This window comes from Leuciscus leuciscus (assembly GCF_965113295.1).
Source record: "Leuciscus leuciscus genome assembly, chromosome: 17".
NCBI classification, from domain to species: Eukaryota; Metazoa; Chordata; class Actinopteri; order Cypriniformes; family Leuciscidae; genus Leuciscus; species Leuciscus leuciscus.
In genome coordinates, this window is record NC_138741.1 from 547,501 (window position 1) to 566,819 (window position 19,319).

Genomic DNA, 19,319 nt, shown 5'->3' on the forward strand with positions numbered 1-19,319 from the left:
CACACACACACACACACACACACACACACACAACCCTAACCGAGACCGCAGTACGTACAACACACACACCAACCCCAACCGAGACCGCAGTACGTACAACACACACACACACACACACACACAACCCTAACCGAGACCGCAGTAGGTACAGCACAAACACACAACAGACACACACGTGTGTGTTCTTGTGTATTCAGGTGTATATTCTCGTGTGTTCAGGTGTGTGTTCTTGTGTGTTCAGGTGTCCCCTTGTGTGTGCTCTTGTGTGTTCAGGTGTGTGTGTGTGCTCTTGTGTGTTCAGGTGTGTGTGTGCTCTTGTGTGTTCAGGTGTGTGTGTGTTCTTGTGTGTTCAGGTGTGTGTGTGTTCTTGTGTGTTCAGGTGTGTGTGTGCTCTTGTGTGTTCAGGTGTGTGTGTGCTCTTGTGTGTTCAGGTGTGTGTGTGCTCTTGTGTGTTCAGGTGTGTGTGTGTTCTTGTGTGTTCAGGTGTGCCGGTGACCACTGAGCTGCTGAACAAACAGGTGAAGGTGAGCGCTGACATGGCCATCTTCATCACTATGAACCCTGGGTACGCCGGCCGCTCCAACCTGCCGGATAACCTGAAGAAGCTCTTCCGGAGTCTGGCCATGACCAAGCCGGACCGGCAGCTGATTGCGCAGGTGATGCTCTACTCGCAGGGCTTCCGCACCGCTGAGATCCTGGCCAAGAAGATCGTCCCGTTCTTCAAGTACGCAGACCCGTCGAGACGCGTGAGCTCCTAGCGTGTGTGAGCTGCTAGCGTAACCGCGCTCTCTGTGTTGCAGGTTGTGTGACGAGCAGCTGTCGTCTCAGTCTCACTACGACTTCGGTCTGCGTGCGCTCAAGAGCGTGCTGATCAGCGCCGGGAACGTCAAGCGAGAGCGCATCCAGAAGATCAAGCGGGAGAAGGGCGAGCGCGGCGAGGTTGTGGATGAGAACGAGATCGCGGAGAACCTTCCGGAGCAGGAGGTAAGATGAGCCGAGGAGAACACAGGCTCTACAGGGGCTTGGAGTGAGGAGTTTGACCTGGAAAACCCCTGAAACAGCCATATTTATGAAGAGGTACTTAAGCTAGGTTTATACTCGACGCGTCCGCACGAGCGCGAAGGTGCGCGCAGCAAAAATGGCGTCATTGCGGTGTGGGCGATCGCTTTTCTGTAACAGCGCGCGCGCGGCGCCGCATCCAAAGATGAATGACTTTGAGCCGAATCTGGCCGAGCTCGATCTTCTCACCACACCGGCACACAGTTTGCACGTCTAAATTAGTTGCTTACATTTAAAAAATTAGCATACAATAGCATAAAAAGTATTTTTAATGAACATAAAGGTCCATGTTTAATAAAAATGTTCACGAAACTTAATGAAATGTTTAGTGAAATTAGAAAATATGTAAGAGATTGTTAATTTAGTTATATTGTATACACATTCTCATATCCATATATTTTGTTTTATTGTCAATAGTGATAATCTCAGGGTTTACTGGGTTTTACACGGTTCTTCTTGTAGTGTGGTATTGGTGGTGGTGTACTAAAATAAACATCGTCACGTGTGTATAGCTTCTTCTCACCGCTGATTACTGATGGTTTAGAGGACAATTACTCGAGTCGCCCCCTGTCGTTTCACAGAATAGTACAACGGCGAGCGTGTTGAGTATAAACGCCTCGTCCGTTTGGGGAGGTGCGCGCGCAGTCTGCGGAGACTTGCTGCGGAGCCAGGCTAAAGTATAAACAAGGCTTTAAAGTGCTTGAGTTATTGAAAGACAACATGTAAAATTTGTGTTTAATTTTATTGATTAAAACAATCTTTTTACACAAAATTTGAGGCATTTCATATGGTTATGAGTGTGATATTGCTCATATAAATATGAAAGTATATGATACAGCTTTTATTCTTCAGGTCCATCATATATTCATGGAAATAAATCAGTTTGAATAAGGGAAGCGATATCTTTGTCATAATATCCTTTCACTGGTTAAAGTTCCACAGTCATTGCACTTTATTTGTACCATTTTGTTTTATTAGTTTATTTTTGTTTTATTATTTATTTACCTTTTTATAATTGATAAGATAATAAAGAAATAGTTTGAGAAGTGAGATCTCAGTCCTTGAAAACCAAAAAAGTAGTGCTTGATGAGTCCTGGAATAAAATTTTCCAGTGTGTGTACGAACCCTTGCGGACCCCTGTTGTTAGGGCTGTGACCTCTGACCCGTGTTGTTAGGGCTGTGACCTCTGACCTGGCTGCATGCGTTCGATCCTCAGATCCTGATCCAGAGTGTGTGTGAGACGATGGTGCCGAAGCTGGTGGCGGAGGACATCCCTCTGCTGTTCAGTCTGCTGTCGGACGTGTTCCCCGGCGTTCAGTACATGCGTGGAGAGATGACGGCGCTCCGAGAAGAGCTGAAGAAGGTCTGCGCCGAGATGTACCTGACATACGGAGACGGGGATGATGTGGGCAGCATGTGGGTGGAGAAGGTGAGATCCGTGATCCCTGTGTGTGGTGCAGTGCATTGTGGGTTAGGGTTAGTGAGATCCGTGATCCCTGTGTGTGGTGCAGTGCAGTGTGGGTCAGGGCTGTCATGATGGCTGAAAAGCTCAATTTGAAATTCTTTCTTAAATATTAGCAAAATTTGATTTATATTTGAATTATAAAGGCAATGCTTCATGTTAGAGAATAAAAGTTCTGTATTGTCTCCTGTGTCCACAAGAGGGTGCAATAAGCAAATATAAACCAAATCAAGCATCACATCTATTATTGAAATGAAATGACAATCACTTTAAACATTTGTTCTTAAATAAAAAATAATTTCCTTAATGTGCAAGGAAGAATAGGTTGCAATAGTGCATAAAACTTTTCAAATTCGATGAATAATCGAAAGCTCTAGTGTGAATAACCTCCTGGTCTCCTCCTCCTGGTCTCCTCCCCCTGGTCTCCCTCAGGTCCTGCAGCTGTACCAGATCACCCAGATCAACCACGGGCTGATGATGGTGGGCCCGTCGGGCAGTGGGAAGACCATGGCCTGGAGGGTTCTGCTGAAAGCCCTGGAGCGGCTCGAGGGCCTGGAGGGAGTGGCCCACATCATCGACCCCAAAGCCATCAGCAAAGACCACCTGTACGGCACGCTGGACCCCAACACGCGCGAGTGGACCGACGGCCTCTTCACACACGTGCTCCGCAAGTGAGTGTGTTCAGGGGTTCAAGCTCAAACCCCCGCGCAACGGTTTGTTACGGTTTCGGGGTTGAACGACATGTTTCCTGAACTGTGTGTAACGGGGTTTGAGAAACGGTTTCTCTTGTTCGGTGGGTGTGTCACAAGTCCACCCAATCAGCAGCGACGTGTGTGTGAACCACGCGGTGTTAAAGAGACGCTCGCACAGCGGGTCCAAGTAAAGTTCTTTACACGTGTGTCGGGATACGCAACAATTGAAGATATTAGAAGACATATAGAATATCAACAGTGATCAGCAATAATGCTAAGCCTAATTCTCACAATAAAAACAATAAGGTCATATAGATCATAACTCTTGGAGTGGATCATCCTTCACCTGAAATGTTTGTCTTTTCATCCTGAAATGTGAAGCAAATGTTGGATCACAATAATCAGGAACCACAGTTTCACAAATCCCTGCAGTTGATTGGGATGTTCTGTTATTCTGTACGGTAAGGGGCGTGACTGACACGAGGGTGTTTTGCAGAACACAGAATGTCCTTCTCAGCAGCCGTAGCTGCAGCTCTTGCATCATCAGAACAGGGTGTTCAACGCACCGTTTCTGGTTAAAATGCATTTTGCAACTTTTTGTCTGTGCTGAACGCTGTGTGTGTGTGCAGGATCATTGATAACGTGCGTGGAGAGCTGCAGAAGAGGCAGTGGATCATCTTCGACGGGGATGTGGACCCCGAGTGGGTGGAGAACCTGAACTCTGTGCTGGACGACAACAAACTCCTGACTCTGCCCAACGGAGAGCGCCTCAGCCTGCCGCCCAACGTACGCCCGTCGCTACATCTGCAATATTACTGTAGCAATACCCTATCTAGCGCTGCACGGTTAATCGTGATGATGATGATGATGTCGCTGCTCTCGTCACACAGGTGCGCATCATGTTCGAGGTGCAGGACCTGAAGTACGCCACGCTGGCCACGGTGTCTCGCTGCGGGATGGTCTGGTTCAGCGAGGACGTTCTCAGCACCGACATGATCTTCAACAACTTCCTGGCTCGCCTGCGGAGCATCCCATTGGACGAGGGAGAGGACGAGGCTCAGCGGATGAGGAAGGCCACCGAGGACGAGGGAGACGAGGCCGCCTCACCGATGCTGCAGGTACACCTCACTGTGTGTGTGTGTGTGTGTGTGTGTGCCTGTGACGAGGCCACGACAATGTGACACTGCAAATCCACTCATCCTTGTCAGGAGTAGTGTGTGTGTCTGTCTGAGATGAGGCCGCCTCACCAATGCTGCAGGTACACCTCACAGTGTGTGTGCGCGTGTGTGTACGTCAGGAATAGAACGGTGATTGATCTAGATGGTGTTAATTCACACTTTTTCCTGAAAAGCATGACATATGAAATAATCCGGAAAAATATTTTGGAAATTGAACCTTAGACAAACATATTTGCTGAAAGCTAATAAGCTCAAAGAAAAGAGAAGTTTGTGTGTGTTTAGGGGTGTCCCTGACTAAGGGTTTTCAAAGTCAGGATCGTCTAGTCTTGCATATAGTCGACTGATAGTGTGTGGGGGGGTTAGAGAATGTACAGAACATAAAGATATAGAAGAAAATGTATGAAAGCATTTTGGATCAATAAAACTAAGAAATAGCACAAACAACTGCAGACAGGATTTGCATTTCTCATGTCATCAGATTAAATCGGTTAAACTGCCTGTGTTAGCACGCTGTACCGAAAGACAATCAACAATTAATTTACAGAATTAAATTGGAACAGAATATACCTTTCTAATAAATAAAAATACAAAACGAAATAAGTCTGAATCAAGTCACGATGCAGAACAAATTTGTGCAAAATGCCTAAAGTGGAGGAACATATATTCAAAACACAAGTCTCAGATAGTCACATTAGATGACCCTGAGTGATCAGTAAATGAGGGATTGGAGTGAGTTAGGGTTAGGTGGAGTCAGGCTCCTCCTGTCTGTCCTTCAGGCCGGTGTCTCTCCGTGTTCTAGCCTGGTGTGTGTGTGTGATCCCCAGATCCAGAGGGACGCGTCTGCGGTCCTGCAGCCGTACTTCACCTCCACCGGTCTGGTGATCAAAGCGCTGGAGCACGCCTCCAAGATGGAGCACATCATGGACTTCACCCGCCTGCGCTCGCTCAGCTCGCTGTTCTCCATGCTACACCAGGCCTGCCGCAACGTGGCGCTCTACAACAACAACCATCCCGACTTCCCCATGCCCGTCGACCAGCTGGAGAAGTACATGCAGGTGTGTGTGTGAACGGGTCACTCTCAGGCCTTGTCCACACTAGCAGGTGTGTGTGTGTGAGTGAATAGGTCACTCTCAGGCCCTGTCCACACTAGCGTGTGTGTGTACGGAGAAAATGCTAGTGTGGACTGAGAGTGTTTTCAAATGTATTAATGTAGACGTAGCCTGACTCCGTCTTCGCACAGCTCATACATCTGCATGAAGTGTGTGTGTGACGCATGCTAACTCTCCCCTGTGTGCAGAAATACCTGATCTATGCTGTGCTGTGGTCGTTCTCGGGCGACAGTCGGCTGAAGATGAGGGCGGAGCTCGGGGAATACATCCGCCGCATCACCACCGTATCTCTGCCGTCTGCGCCCAACGTGCCGATCATCGACTACGAGGTGCGACACACTCTCAGGCTCAGTCTGTGTGTGTGTGTGTGTGATGCTAACGCGGCTCTGATCTGCAGGTGTGCATCACGGGCGAGTGGCAGTCGTGGCAGGGGAAGGTGCCTCAGATCGAGGTGGAGACTCATAAGGTGGCGTCTCCTGATGTGGTCGTGCCCACGCTGGACACGGTGCGTCACGAGGCGCTTCTCTACACATGGCTGGCCGAACACAAGCCGCTGGTGCTCTGTGGGCCGCCCGGCTCCGGCAAGACCATGACCCTCTTCAGCGCGCTGAGAGCCCTGCCCGACATGGAGGTGAGGAACACTGTTAACCCTCTGGGGTCTGAGCTGTTTTCTGGGCCCTGGAGGTGTTCTGACATGCTCTGACATTTGTGTTTTTTTCTGTTACTAGTGACATTTTCATGGCTAAAGTCTAATTACACTGTATTCAGCACAAACTCTGCTACAATAATATATCAGCTGCATGTATCTAAAAGTTTGTCGTTTTGAGATAATGACATTTATGCGTGGAGAAAAAAATTCTCACTGAAATAAGGCCATGAAACCCATACTGATTATTTCTTCACAAGACTTTTGAAAATTGTATGACGTAGCCTAGAATATTTGCTCCAAAACTATGTGAAAATCACCCTGACTGCTCATTCAGATAAGACAATATATTGATTTAAATTTTTACGACGTGTTTTGTGTGAGAAAGCTTTATGCGGGAGCTCATTAATATGTAAGCTTTTCACACCTGAGAAAGACAAAGACACTGCCCTATTAGGAGCGATCAGGCCCTGTCATTCAGAGCAACCTTGCACAAAGAATGAGGAGATTTAAAAAAAAGAATGGCTTTTAGATTGTTTGGATTTATTTACAACACAACATAATCCAAAAATACACAACAGACGACAAAAGAGCACATTGAAAACAATGATCCAAAGACAGAGACCTTTGTGCCATTCCTAAAAACATTGTACATACCTTTCATTTCCAAGGTGTTTGATTTTCACTTTACCATGTTCATGTACAGAGACTCATGTGAATGTTGAAGTCAGCAGGACTCAGTTGCATCTGGTCCCTGAAAGAAAAGAAAAAAAGTGAACATACTGGTATCAAGAGAAACTAGGCCTGCACGATTTTGGGAATACATTTTAGATTTTTCTGGTTAAAATTGCTTTTTAAAATTCACAGAATACACACACACACACCAATATATAATATATAGGATTCCAACAATATATAATATAATGAACATCATGTTTGTTGTGCCTTGTAGGCATAAGCTATGTGCAGTACTGCATAAAATAATTTTATTTTACAAAGCAGCCTATAAATCTTCCAAAAGATTTCAGTAACAATGCTAGAGATAAATATATTGATTATCTTATGTTACTTCAAATGTTTCCATTCGTTATGATGATATGAAATGAGATAATAGTAAAAACATAAAGCCTAATGTTTGGTGCATTTTTCCTTTCAAACGCAATCGCGCTCCAAAATATGATACATTCAAACGCACAGCGCGCTCCAAAATATGATACATTCAAACCCACAGCGCGCTCCAAAATATGATACATTCAAACGCCATCGCGCTCCAAAATATTAAACATTATGGTTATACATATCTATGTTTGAGCAGATATCCACAAACAGTATTTAACAGTAAACACGGGTCTAAATAGTATAATATTCACCATATATCTAGCAACAGTTCAACTGCAATGTGAAGTTTATGCAACAATACCATAAACTAATAAGAATTTCTTACCTTACATCTTTCTTGTCTTCAAATCGCGTTCTTCTTCTTCTGAGGTAAATCCAATGTAAGCTCAGACGTGTCTTCCAAACTCGACGAAAAGCAGAGACTTGTGAAGTGTTTTGGTGTTTTGTGTTTGAGGTAAGGAGGGCGTTCGCGTTCCATGTGGACGATTTGCATGTGAATCTCTTTTGCGCGAGTGGGCGTGGCCGAATTAAAAAATAATTAGCAAGCGTTTGAGATACTGGACATCCTGTTGGTTTTATGCAAATTACTTAAACAGAGAATATTTGTTTTCAGTTTGAATCTGATCATTTAAAAGTACACACTTAAATGTGTATAAAGGTATATGGCTCATAAATGTGTGACAAGTATTCGCTGAGTTTTGTTTCAGTTTATAGACGTGCTCAAGAAAAAAAAGTTCACCGCGACGGAGAGGCAGAACGCACACCCTGTTTATTTTCTTTATTTTACAAAAGCACAATGTTTTGATTTGATTGTAAGTGGACACATACAAAAGTAGAAATATCACAGATTATTTTTTTATATTTCTTTTTTCTGTATAACCATAAATGACGGAGTAATTTAAGTTTATTGTACTACAATGTGAAGAAAATCCAGCAAAACGCGGGGGCGCGTTTGCCGACCTCAGAGGGTTAAAGGGATAGTTCTTCAAAGGCCTTCTGAAGTGAAGCGATGCGTTCTTGTAAGAAAAATGTCCATATTTAAAACTTTATCGATTAAAAACAACTTCCGGCAGACGACCTACACAAGTCCACTTACACCACCAGAGTAACACTTGACGATGTGTGACGTAGATTTAGGAGTAGCGTAAGCTTTGACGCCTCTCGCGGTTCAAACACACAGGGCTGGGCAAACGTGCTCGCCATTAGGTTGTGCGTCGGGTCAAGTGTTACTCGGTGTAAGTCGATGCGTTCGGCCATCTACCGGAAGCTAGCTATTTTAGTCGATAAAGTTTGCGGTCAACATGAACACTGGTGAGGACAGAGTGCTGTTATCCAGATGTGATCTTCCTGATCCACATGTAACTCTCTCTATTGTGTGTGTGTGTGTGTTCCTCATGTGTGTTCCACATGTAACTTGTGTGTGTGTGTGTGTGTGTGTGTGTGTGTTCCTCCAGGTGGTGGGCCTGAACTTCTCGAGCGCCACGACCCCGGAGCTGCTGCTGAAGACGTTCGATCATTACTGCGAGTACCGCCGGACTCCTAACGGTGTGGTTTTGGCCCCGGTGCAGCTGGGCAAGTGGCTGGTGCTGTTCTGCGACGAGATCAACCTGCCCGACATGGACAAGTACGGCACGCAGCGGGTCATCTCCTTCATCAGACAGGTGTGTGTTGTGTTTAGCTCTCGCTGGTGTGTGTGTGAGTGTGTGTGGAATGTAACCGGTGTGTGTTGTGTTCAGATGGTGGAGCACGGCGGCTTCTATCGCACCTCAGACCAGACATGGGTGAAGCTGGAGCGCATCCAGTTCGTCGGGGCCTGTAATCCTCCCACTGACCCGGGCCGGAAGCCGCTCTCTTACAGGTTCACCATCATCATCATCATATAAAGTTACCTTTTATAGTTATCGTTCTTGGTGTGAACGGCCCTTTACTCGTGATGTCTGCAGGTTTCTGCGCCATGTGCCGGTGGTGTACGTGGACTATCCCGGCCCGGCCTCGCTGACCCAGATCTACGGCACCTTCAACCGGGCCATGCTGAGACTCATCCCGTCGCTGAGGACCTTCGCTGAGCCGCTCACCGCAGCCATGGTCGAGTTCTACACCATGTCTCAGGTTTGCACTTCACACAGATCTGTCAGAAGTCCCTCAAGTGAAACTGAACCTTTATTTTGTCAGGTTGCAGTGAAGAGCCGTGGGTTTGTGTGTTTCTGCCAATGGTGAAATGCTGCTGAAGTGACTCAGAGCGGCTCTGGAGATGAAGTTACTACGCTCATTAGGGCTGTCAAAATGGCTGAAAAGCTAAATTTTTATTTCTTAAATATTAGTAAAATTCGAATTATATTCTAAAAGCAATATTTAATGTTAGAGGAAAAAAATATGCCTACAAGAGAGTGCCATTCAGAAACCATTCACTTCTACTCACTACATATCTACATATTGTCAGCAGGATTTTCAGCATTTTTCAAATTAGCAACGCAGTCGCACCGCGCTGTACTGGATAAGCTAACAAAAACAAACCGCGTCAGTGACGTCATAATCATGTCTCGTGCGCCTCGACTCCACTCCGCCTCGACTGTGGAGTGATCTCAACTAGACTTGAAACTTGACATGCTCATCTCCCAGATAAAGATGCTGTGCTTGTTTGTTCTGAAAGGATCCAGTTTAGCTATAACTGGTCTGTGTGTGACAGGAGCGGTTCACTCAGGACACGCAGCCACACTACATCTACTCCCCGAGAGAGATGACTCGCTGGGTGCGGGGGATCTTCGAGGCGCTGAGGCCGTTAGAGACGCTGCCTGTCGAGGGGCTCATCCGCATCTGGGCTCACGAGGCGCTCCGACTCTTCCAGGACCGGTGAGTCGAAGGGGTTTCCAGGCCTGTAGATCCTGCACTTTGTAACTATTCAAGTCCCTGTTTTGGAATAATGTTGCATTTTAATCTTGGTTCAGTTTCCTTTCACACCGCATTGAAATGTTTACGCAAGTTACATGTGCCTGAAACTGTCCTCTCAGTGGCAAGATTAATCAAAGATTTTTTTTACATAATTGACAGATTAATCGATTATCAAAATAATCTTTAGTTGCAGCCCTACTTGGTTTGTTGGGTCTCATTGTTTTCTCACTACTAGCGAACCGCTCCAGAGTTTGTTTGTTTCCCATCGCTACTTCGTTCAGGGGATCTCGGACTGGTTGTTTTGCTGCAGATCTGAGTTCAACTGCCATGTTCATATTTGCCTAAACAAACTAAACTATGGGTGAAAATGTGTCAGGTTCGGAAAGAAATGACTGGAAGGAAGGGGAGTGTGGGAAAACGGCACATTTCTCCCAATTCCAGCAGCAAACCTAGGAATATGTGTGGTTGATTGTTTTGAAATGGCACAATGATTGAACTGATTCTCCTGACAGATTGGTGGAGGACGAGGAGAGACGCTGGACCGATGAAAACATCGACATGGTCGCCCTGAAACACTTTCCCAACATCGACCGTGACAAAGCCCTCAACAAACCCATCCTGTACAGCAACTGGCTCTCCAAAGTGAGTGTCGCGGGACAGTACGCTGAAGCTTCCAGAGCTCAGCGTAACTCATCCCGTAGCTCAGCGTAACTCATCCCGTAGTTCAGCGTAACAGATCCTGTAACTCATCCCCGTAGCTCAGCGTAACTCATCCCAGTTACGCCTCATCGCACGTCAGGCACGAGTGATTTCAATGTTAAGTCAATGCAAAGACGCGTTACGCGTGTAAAAAATTCCTGCGGCGCGAATGAGGCGTAGAGCGCGGCACGGTAGACGCGAATACGCCTCATTCGCGCGTCAAGTTAGCGCGAATTGAGCGTCTGGCGCGTTACGCACGAATGATTTTATTAGTTCTATTTGTGCATTCACGCGTTTGACGCAAATTCGCGTCTGCCGCTCGAGTTGAAAAATCTGAACTTCTGCGTCAATTCGCGCCGCGTTAACCAATCAGGAGCCTGCTTGCTGCTGTCACGTGGTGAAGTGACAGTTTATAATGTTATTTTATGTTTGGCCTCAATCAATTATTTTGTAATATGACTAAAATGCACAACAAAGCAAATCTTTCACATAAAAACTCGATTTCAATATATGAGAGATACTCATTTTGTATTGAATGCTATTTATTCCATATCTATTCTAGATTATATGAAACATAATTATTCTAATGTAAAGACAACAAACACAATTTAGTGTATAAAAACAAAAATCACAGGACAGGTTTCACTTTTGGAGGCTGGCTCCATTTATTATCAAAACAAAAATAAATGACAAATTAGGTGGGTGCGGGCGAGGGTGAACCTTGCGCCGGGTTGTAGAGCGCGGGCTCGTCAGGCAGCGACCACTCGAGGCCGAGGCCTTACGGCCTACGCTGTCCTCGTCAGCGTCCTCACCGTTAGGTCCACCAAACCTAGCTCCTGGAGCAAATTGTGAAACTCCTGAAACCCTCCGGAGGGTCTGGTGGACCCGAGTACAGCGACGATGTCCCCTACGCAGCTGTTTCTGCTCTCCAGAGCATATACGAGCGGTGACTCTCTCGATTAATGCTAATGCTAATGCTCGATAAACATCTAAAAAAGATGACCGCCAACGGGTTTCGAAACTTTCGCCTCTGACGCGCGTAAATTTCGCTTCAAACTTTTGTTTTTACGCGCGTCAATTTCGCTCTTGACACGCGAATTAACACAAAGTGGTCAAGCGTGAAACTAGACGCGGTAGGCGCGAATTTGACGCACTATTCGCGTCCGGTGTGAACGCAGCATTACTCATCCCGTAACTCAGCGTAACTCAGCATAGCTCAGCGTAACTCATCCCGTATCTCAGCGTAACTCATCCCGTAACTCATCCCGTAGCTCAGCGTAACTCATCCCGTAACTCAGCGTAGCTCATCCCATAACTCAGCGTAACTCATCCCGTATCTCAGCGTAACTCATCATGTAACTCATCCCGTAACTCAGCGTAACTCATCCCGTAACTCAGCGTAGCTCAGCGTAACTCATCCTGTAGCTCAGCGTAACTCATCCCGTAACTCAGCATAACTCATCTGGTAGCTCAGCGTAACTCATCCCGTAACTCAGCGTAACTCTTCCCGTAACTCAGCATAACTCATCTGGTAGCTCAGCGTAACTCATCCCGTAACTCAGCATAACTCATCTGGTAGCTCAGCGTAACTCATCCCGTAACTCAGCATAACTCATCTGGTAGCTCAGCGTAAGTCATCCCGTAACTCATAACTCATCTGGTAGCTCAGCGTAACTCATCCCGTAACTCATCCCGTAACTCATCCTGTAACTCATCTGGTAGCTCAGCGTAACTCATCCCGTAACTCATAACTCATCCCGTAACTCATAACTCATCCCGTAACTCATAACTCATCCCGTAACTCATAACTCATCCCGTAACTCATAACTCATCCCGTAACTCATCCCGTAACTCAGTTGAACTCATCCCGTCTCCTGTAGGACTACGTGCCCGTGGAGCAGGAGGAGCTGCGCGACTATGTGAAGGCCAGACTGAAGGTGTTCTACGAGGAGGAGCTGGACGTTCCTCTCGTGCTCTTCAATGAGGTTCTGGATCACGTGCTGAGGATCGACAGGTACAGAGAGCCCGATTAAACGCATATTTCTCCAGCTAATGTGTCAGTAACGTCAGGCTTGTTCTCCTCCAGAATCTTCCGTCAGCCGCAGGGGCATCTTCTCCTGATCGGGGTCAGCGGAGCCGGGAAGACAACGCTCTCACGCTTCGTGGCCTGGATGAACGGACTGAGTGTCTATCAGATCAAGGTTAGAACCAACAAGCGTTTGATTGTCTGTCAGATTTTTTGGACATGTTTATTCAGTTTTAACACGGTTAAATGTACAGTGCACTTCCTTGAGAAAATTAAAGATGCAATAATTTGTCAGATGATCCTCAAAACATTGATTTTGCTTCATGTAAACTGTCCTGTCCTCTACATATGCATGTGTACGCAGTCATCTTTTCACAGATTCACGTTTTTTAAGTTTACACGGCGATAACGTTTAAATTTTTTTTTAAAACACTTGGAACCTGTTTCAAAGTTTGCGTTCTTTAGCCACCAAACAGTGTCATGCAAATGAACGGACACATTAAAAGTTTCCTGTTTTCTGTTAGAACGGTGTCGTATTAGCGGCCCCTAAGTTAATAGAATAGAATCGGGCATTTATATAGCGCTTTCATATGTACTACTGTACACCCAAAGCGCTTTACAATCATATCAGGGGATCTCTCCTCAACCACCACCAGTGTACCAATAACTAATGATCTTTGCACTGTCAGTGAATCAATCAAAAAATAACTTTAGCTGGACAATAACTTTATTCTAGAGCTGCTGTAAAGCCTAAACAATCTGTTACTTTAATTTCCGATTATCACTGTAAAGCTGCTTTCAAACAATCTATATTGTTAAAAGCGCTGTATAAATGAAGGTGACTTGACCACAGAGAAATAGTGACTCTAAATCAAAGAGGACAATGCATAAACATTAATAACAGTGAATGTATATATAATAAAATAAAAGTTTTTATGGTTCTTGAGGCTTCAGTAACTGTGATCGTATCCGCGCAGGTCCACAGGAAGTACACCGGTGAGGACTTCGACGAAGACCTGCGGACGGTCCTCCGGCGCTCCGGGTGCAAGAACGAGAAGATCGCCTTCATCATGGATGAGTCGAACGTGCTGGACTCGGGATTCCTGGAGCGCATGAACACACTGCTGGCCAACGGAGAGGTGCGTCCCGTCATGCGTGTTTTGTCTATGTTCTCTCTGTGTTCTGAACTCTCTGTGTTCTGAACTCTCTGTGATCTGATCTCTGTGTTCTGAACTCTCTCTCTGTGTGTGTTCTGAACTCTCTCTCTGTGTGTGTTCTGAACTCTCTCTCTGTGTGTGTTCTGAACTCTCTCTCTGTGTGTGTTCTGAACTCTCTCTCTGTGTGTGTTCTGATCTCTGTGTGTGTTCTGATCTCTGTGTTGTTGCAGGTGCCCGGCCTGTTCGAGGGCGACGAATACGCCACGCTGATGACGCAGTGTAAGGAGGGCGCGCAGAAGGAGGGCTTGATGCTGGACACCCATGAGGAGCTTTACAAGTGGTTCACGAGTCAGGTGATCAGGAACCTGCATGTGGTGTTCACCATGAACCCGTCGTCAGAGGGACTGAAGGACCGTGCGGCCACGTCACCTGCCCTCTTCAACAGGTATACGTCGCTCGTCGTGTCCCGTTCCCTGACCGGAGAAGCTTTATCTCTGTAGCGCTTTATACAGTAAAGATCTTTCAAAGAAGCTTAATAAACAGAATCAATGATGCAAACTTCATCAAACTCAAATTCTGCAGGTGTGTGCTCAACTGGTTTGGTGATTGGTCCACTGAAGCACTCTACCAGGTGGGTAAAGAATTCACCAGCAAGATGGACCTGGAGAAGCCCAACTACAAAGTGCCCGACTACATGCCCATCGTGTACGATAAGCTGCCACAGCCGCCCACCCACCGCGAGGCTATCGTCAACGGCTGCGTGTTTGTCCACCAGACACTGCACCAGGTCAGCGGCGTCTCGTGTTCACAGATCTGAAGACATTCGCATCTGTTCCTTTGCACGCTTTTACACTTACTCTGGTGTTCTCAGGCTAACAACCGATTGGCTAAGCGCGGCGGCCGCACGATGGCTATCACCCCACGCCACTACCTGGACTTCATCAACCACTACGCCAACCTGTTCAACGAGAAGCGCAGCGAACTGGAGGAGCAGCAGATGCACCTCAATGTGGGTCTGCGCAAAATCAAAGAGACCGTGGATCAGGTACGTGCTTCCCCCGACATCACGCATGCAAACACCACTGATGGGTGAAGCTACTTTTACAAGTATTGCATTACAATATTGCCTCGCTCCCTAAAAAAGTAACAAATTATATTACTTTTAAAAGGTCATTTTTATAAAGAAGTAACCAAGTAAAGTTACAATATTGTGTTACTCCTTAAAGTAACCAATTACATTACTTGGTTACTTTTTATGAAAGTTCCCTTTTAAAGTAATGTTACAATATTGTTACTCCCTGAAAAGTAACCAATTATATTACTTTTTATGAAAGCTACTTTTAAAAGTAATGTTACAATAGTTACTACCCTTAAAAAGTAATCAATTACATGTTACTATTTATGAATGTTACTTTTAAAATTAATGTTACAATATTGTGTTATTCCCTAAAAAAAGTAACTAATTGCGTTGCTTAGTTTCTGTGTAATGTTGCATTTTTCTCAGCTGAGGCTTGATCTCTTCAGGTCTTGCAGGAGTTGTTTTACTGAGCACTTATTTTTTTAAAGTTATGAACTTAGTAATGCATTCAACATCAGCCTATGTAACACACCTCAATTTTCTGTTAAAAACATATTTAGAATATTATCATATTTTGAGCACTTATTTTAAATATTTTGAGAAGAGAAAGAATCCTAATTCAGTAGTTTATAAATGTACACATTAATATTTGTTAAATTTTTAGTGTAATGTGTTACGGTTCATTTTTTGTTACTTGTAATGCGTTACTCCCAGTTTAGTACCCTGATTTAGCGTGTTATCCGTGTGTCTCAGGTGGAGGAGCTGCGGCGCGACCTGCGGATTAAGAGTCAGGAGCTGGAGGTCAAAAACGCTGCTGCCAACGACAAGCTGAAGAAGATGGTGAAGGACCAGCAGGAGGCTGAGAAGAAGAAGGCAAGACGAGCCGCTCGGAGCATCCCTGACAGGCCCCTGTGTGGATCAACCCCTCACTGCTCTCCTAACCTCTCGCTCTGCTTCACAGGTCATGAGTCAGGAGATACAGGAAGCAGTGTACAAGCAGCAGGAAGTGATCAAAGACAAGCAGCTGCGAGTGAAGCAGGACCTGGACCAGGTGGAGCCGGCCGTCATCGAGGCTCAGAACGGTACGAGTTCTCTCCACTCTCCTGCGCTTACACTGATACTGTGGCTTTGGCTTTCACATCTCCAGAGAATCTGCTCACGTTACAAACAGTTTGAAATAGTTTTTCTTGTCTTGTTGTGATCTACTCTTAAGGAAATATTCACTGCTGTCAGTCCAAACTACGTCAGTTCTCTCTCCATATCTGGGAGACATTTGGCCTTTATAGCAAGTCAAGTTTCGCTTTATATAATACAGATTGTTTCAAAGCTAATAAACAATAAACTAACCGAATCAATGAAGCAAAGTTCATCAGATATGAGACTCAGTTGTAAAGCATCTCTACTGAAGACTGAAGAGTCATTTTCCAGATCAAGTTTTGTTCTCATTTGAAAGTGTCAGTGCATCATATCAATAATATTACTGAATATGAAGTGTATTAATAAACCCCAGCTAAGCGAGCCAAAGGCGACAGTGGATGTTTCCTTGTGTTTTTCTGCTTTCTGCTCTTGTCTTGTGATTGCTAGTGGTGTTGGGCGTTCGTTTCACTGCGCTAATGTGTCTGCTCTCTTCACTCTTTCTGTCTCTTCTCACGCTCGTGGCTCGTTTAGCTGTTAAATCGATTAAGAAGCAGCACTTAGTGGAGGTGCGGTCGATGGCCAACCCGCCGGCGGCAGTCAAGCTGGCGCTGGAGTCCATCTGTCTGCTGCTGGGCGAGAGCACCACCGACTGGAAGCAGATTCGCTCCATCATTATGCGCGAGAACTTCATCCCCACTATTGTGAACTTTTCTGCTGATGAGATCAGGTGACTGACTGCCGGTGCGGAGCGGTGGCCGCCGCGTGTAAAGAGGACAACTGTAGTCATCACACACACTCATACACACTCACTTGCTGCGTTTACATCCAATGGAGTGAATCTAACTTGTGCATAAAATTTGAATTTCGCATAAAACATTTGAGATGCTGCGATTGGTCCGCTAGTCCAGCTATCCAATCACATCCTCTGTTGAGAGCAGTGTTGGGGAAACTCATTACAAGTAACTTATTTTATGTAATCAGATTACTTTTTTCAAGTAACTAGTAAAGTAACGCATTACTTTTAAATTGACAGCAAAATATGAGTTACTTTTTCAAATAAGTAGAGAAATTGTAAGTGCAGAGGTGTGTGTGAGTGCGTAAACATGATGGTTATTATCATTCTAGACTAAATGTGAGTATTAATTTACTAATCTCTCTTGCACAAAAAAGATTCATTATTCCTTAAAGTAAAATAAAATCAGAATAATACGCAAACCTCCTATAATTAAATGTTAGATAAATAAATAAAAGTTTGCATTTAATCTCATTTTATTGACCAATGTACTGTCTAATTCAGTTAAACCATAAGCAAAAATGACTTGGGTTTATTTCCTTTACATCTGCCCTTTACATTTTTACATCAGGTGAGAAAAAGTAATGCAAAAGTAACGTAACGCATTACTTTTCTTAAAAAGTAACTAATTAACACAATTAGTTACTTTGTAAGGGAGTAACGCAATATTGTAACGCATTACTTTTCACAGTAACTTCCCCAACTGATGAAGAGTGACACGCACACACACACACCCACCCACTCACTCACACACTAACCCTTTCCCCAACACTGGTTGAGAGTGTTTTATTGCACATGAAGGGATTTATTCTGTAAACGTTTGTTTGCATAAAAATAGGTGGATGTAAACAAAGCAACTGATGATATCATAGACCCGACACTGGCGGGTCACGTGACTCGGTCCCTCTCCCCGACGCCGCGGCCGCTACGCTCCCGCCGCATGAACCGTTTGTCCTCGTGGTCCTAAAACCCTCCCTTCCCTCTCTAGCCGTCAGCTCGATTAAGAAGCAGCACCTTGTTGAAGTGCGCGCTATGGCTAACCCCCCGGCGGCCGTTAAACTGGCTCTAGAGTCGATCTGCCTCTTGCTCGGCGAGGAAACTAGTGACTGGAAAAAGATCAGACAAGTTATTATCAGAGACAATTTCATCTCCAGCATAGTCAACTTTGTCTCTGAGGACACGAGGTATTATCATCTCTCACACACATCTTCCTCTCGGGCGTGAGACGGGCGCTCTCACGCCTCACTTCAACGTCTTTGAATGGCGATTTTCACAATATATATTGTTTCAGTGCAGCTACTTCCTTAAGTGTTTCAGTCTGGGACGTATTCAGTTATCAGTCAGAGACAAGTGTGTCAGAGTAACATCAGCATCATGTAATATTCAAATAAATAGAATCAAAATAACACTAAATATAGATTTTATTGTTTAGCTGTACGTCCAGTCTTTACACAGCACAGACTCTCAGTGAGAAGCCGAACCAGAGATGAAACTCCATCAGATACGAGACTCAAACTACAGGAGAGGATAGTCATTAGTTCAGCTCAGTGTGATTCATCATGTGGCCATTAACCGGTTATCAGACCCACTAACATGTGAATGTGTTGTTAAATGATTGAAATATTAACTTAATGTGTGTGTTGTATCAGTTTGAGGAAAAACATTGCATTTGCATGAGTGTGTCGATGCTTTACAGTGTCCTAACCAGACGTGACACATCAATCAAACACCACAGGCAATCAGAAGAGCCTGTGGGCGGAGTCTCTGCGAGCGCTAATGGATCAAGTTCATGAATATTAAGCCAATTTGACAATAGAAATGCATAAATACACACTGAGTGACTGAAACGAGACGGCTGTAAATGATATTCAAACCCACATTCAATTTTTTTAACATTAAGTAAAGCACGTAGAGATTATCATGGTCTTTGTTACACCCGCGAGCGTCTCTAGAACAGAATCGTCTTTCACTCGTCGTGTATCGCCGTGACAGAAGCTCTGATTAACAGCGACACCTTTGATGGCGTGTGGTTCGGACACTGTGTGGTTCTGCTGTGTGTCACACACCCGTCGGCTCGTTCTAACACACTCTCTCTGCGTGTCCTAGCGACTCCATCCGGGAGAAGATGAAGAAGAACTACATGTCCAACCCCAGCTACAACTACGAGCAGGTCAACCGAGCGTCTCTGGCCTGCGGGCCGATGGTCAAGTGGGCGATTGCTCAGGTACAGCGCTGACCTCTGACTCCCCCTGACCTCTGACCCCTGACCCTCTGA

The 19,319-nt window shown here is 45.3% G+C and overlaps 1 protein-coding gene across 2 annotated transcripts in view; it reads left to right on the plus strand.

The window, feature by feature from the left end:
• The window catches only part of dync1h1 (dynein, cytoplasmic 1, heavy chain 1), a 116,402-nt gene that overhangs the window by 57,956 nt on the left and 39,127 nt on the right, over positions 1–19,319 (plus strand). The window contains exons 30-53 of one of the 2 annotated variants that reach the window (XM_082142419.1): positions 484–724; positions 801–984; positions 2,276–2,488; positions 2,954–3,192; positions 3,843–3,999; positions 4,104–4,331; positions 5,216–5,446; positions 5,689–5,829; positions 5,898–6,131; positions 8,720–8,926; positions 9,002–9,123; positions 9,209–9,374; positions 9,952–10,115; positions 10,667–10,796; positions 12,734–12,867; positions 12,940–13,054; positions 13,857–14,018; positions 14,267–14,481; positions 14,619–14,823; positions 14,908–15,081; positions 15,868–15,987; positions 16,076–16,196; positions 16,783–16,978; positions 19,151–19,268. In XM_082142419.1, coding sequence (XP_081998545.1) covers positions 484–724; positions 801–984; positions 2,276–2,488; positions 2,954–3,192; positions 3,843–3,999; positions 4,104–4,331; positions 5,216–5,446; positions 5,689–5,829; positions 5,898–6,131; positions 8,720–8,926; positions 9,002–9,123; positions 9,209–9,374; positions 9,952–10,115; positions 10,667–10,796; positions 12,734–12,867; positions 12,940–13,054; positions 13,857–14,018; positions 14,267–14,481; positions 14,619–14,823; positions 14,908–15,081; positions 15,868–15,987; positions 16,076–16,196; positions 16,783–16,978; positions 19,151–19,268 — 4,217 coding nt within the window. Of the gene's footprint in view, positions 1–483; positions 725–800; positions 985–2,275; positions 2,489–2,953; positions 3,193–3,842; positions 4,000–4,103; positions 4,332–5,215; positions 5,447–5,688; positions 5,830–5,897; positions 6,132–8,719; positions 8,927–9,001; positions 9,124–9,208; positions 9,375–9,951; positions 10,116–10,666; positions 10,797–12,733; positions 12,868–12,939; positions 13,055–13,856; positions 14,019–14,266; positions 14,482–14,618; positions 14,824–14,907; positions 15,082–15,867; positions 15,988–16,075; positions 16,197–16,782; positions 16,979–18,032; positions 18,229–19,150; positions 19,269–19,319 lie in introns of both variants that reach the window. The other variant, XM_082142420.1, reaches the window with a different exon arrangement.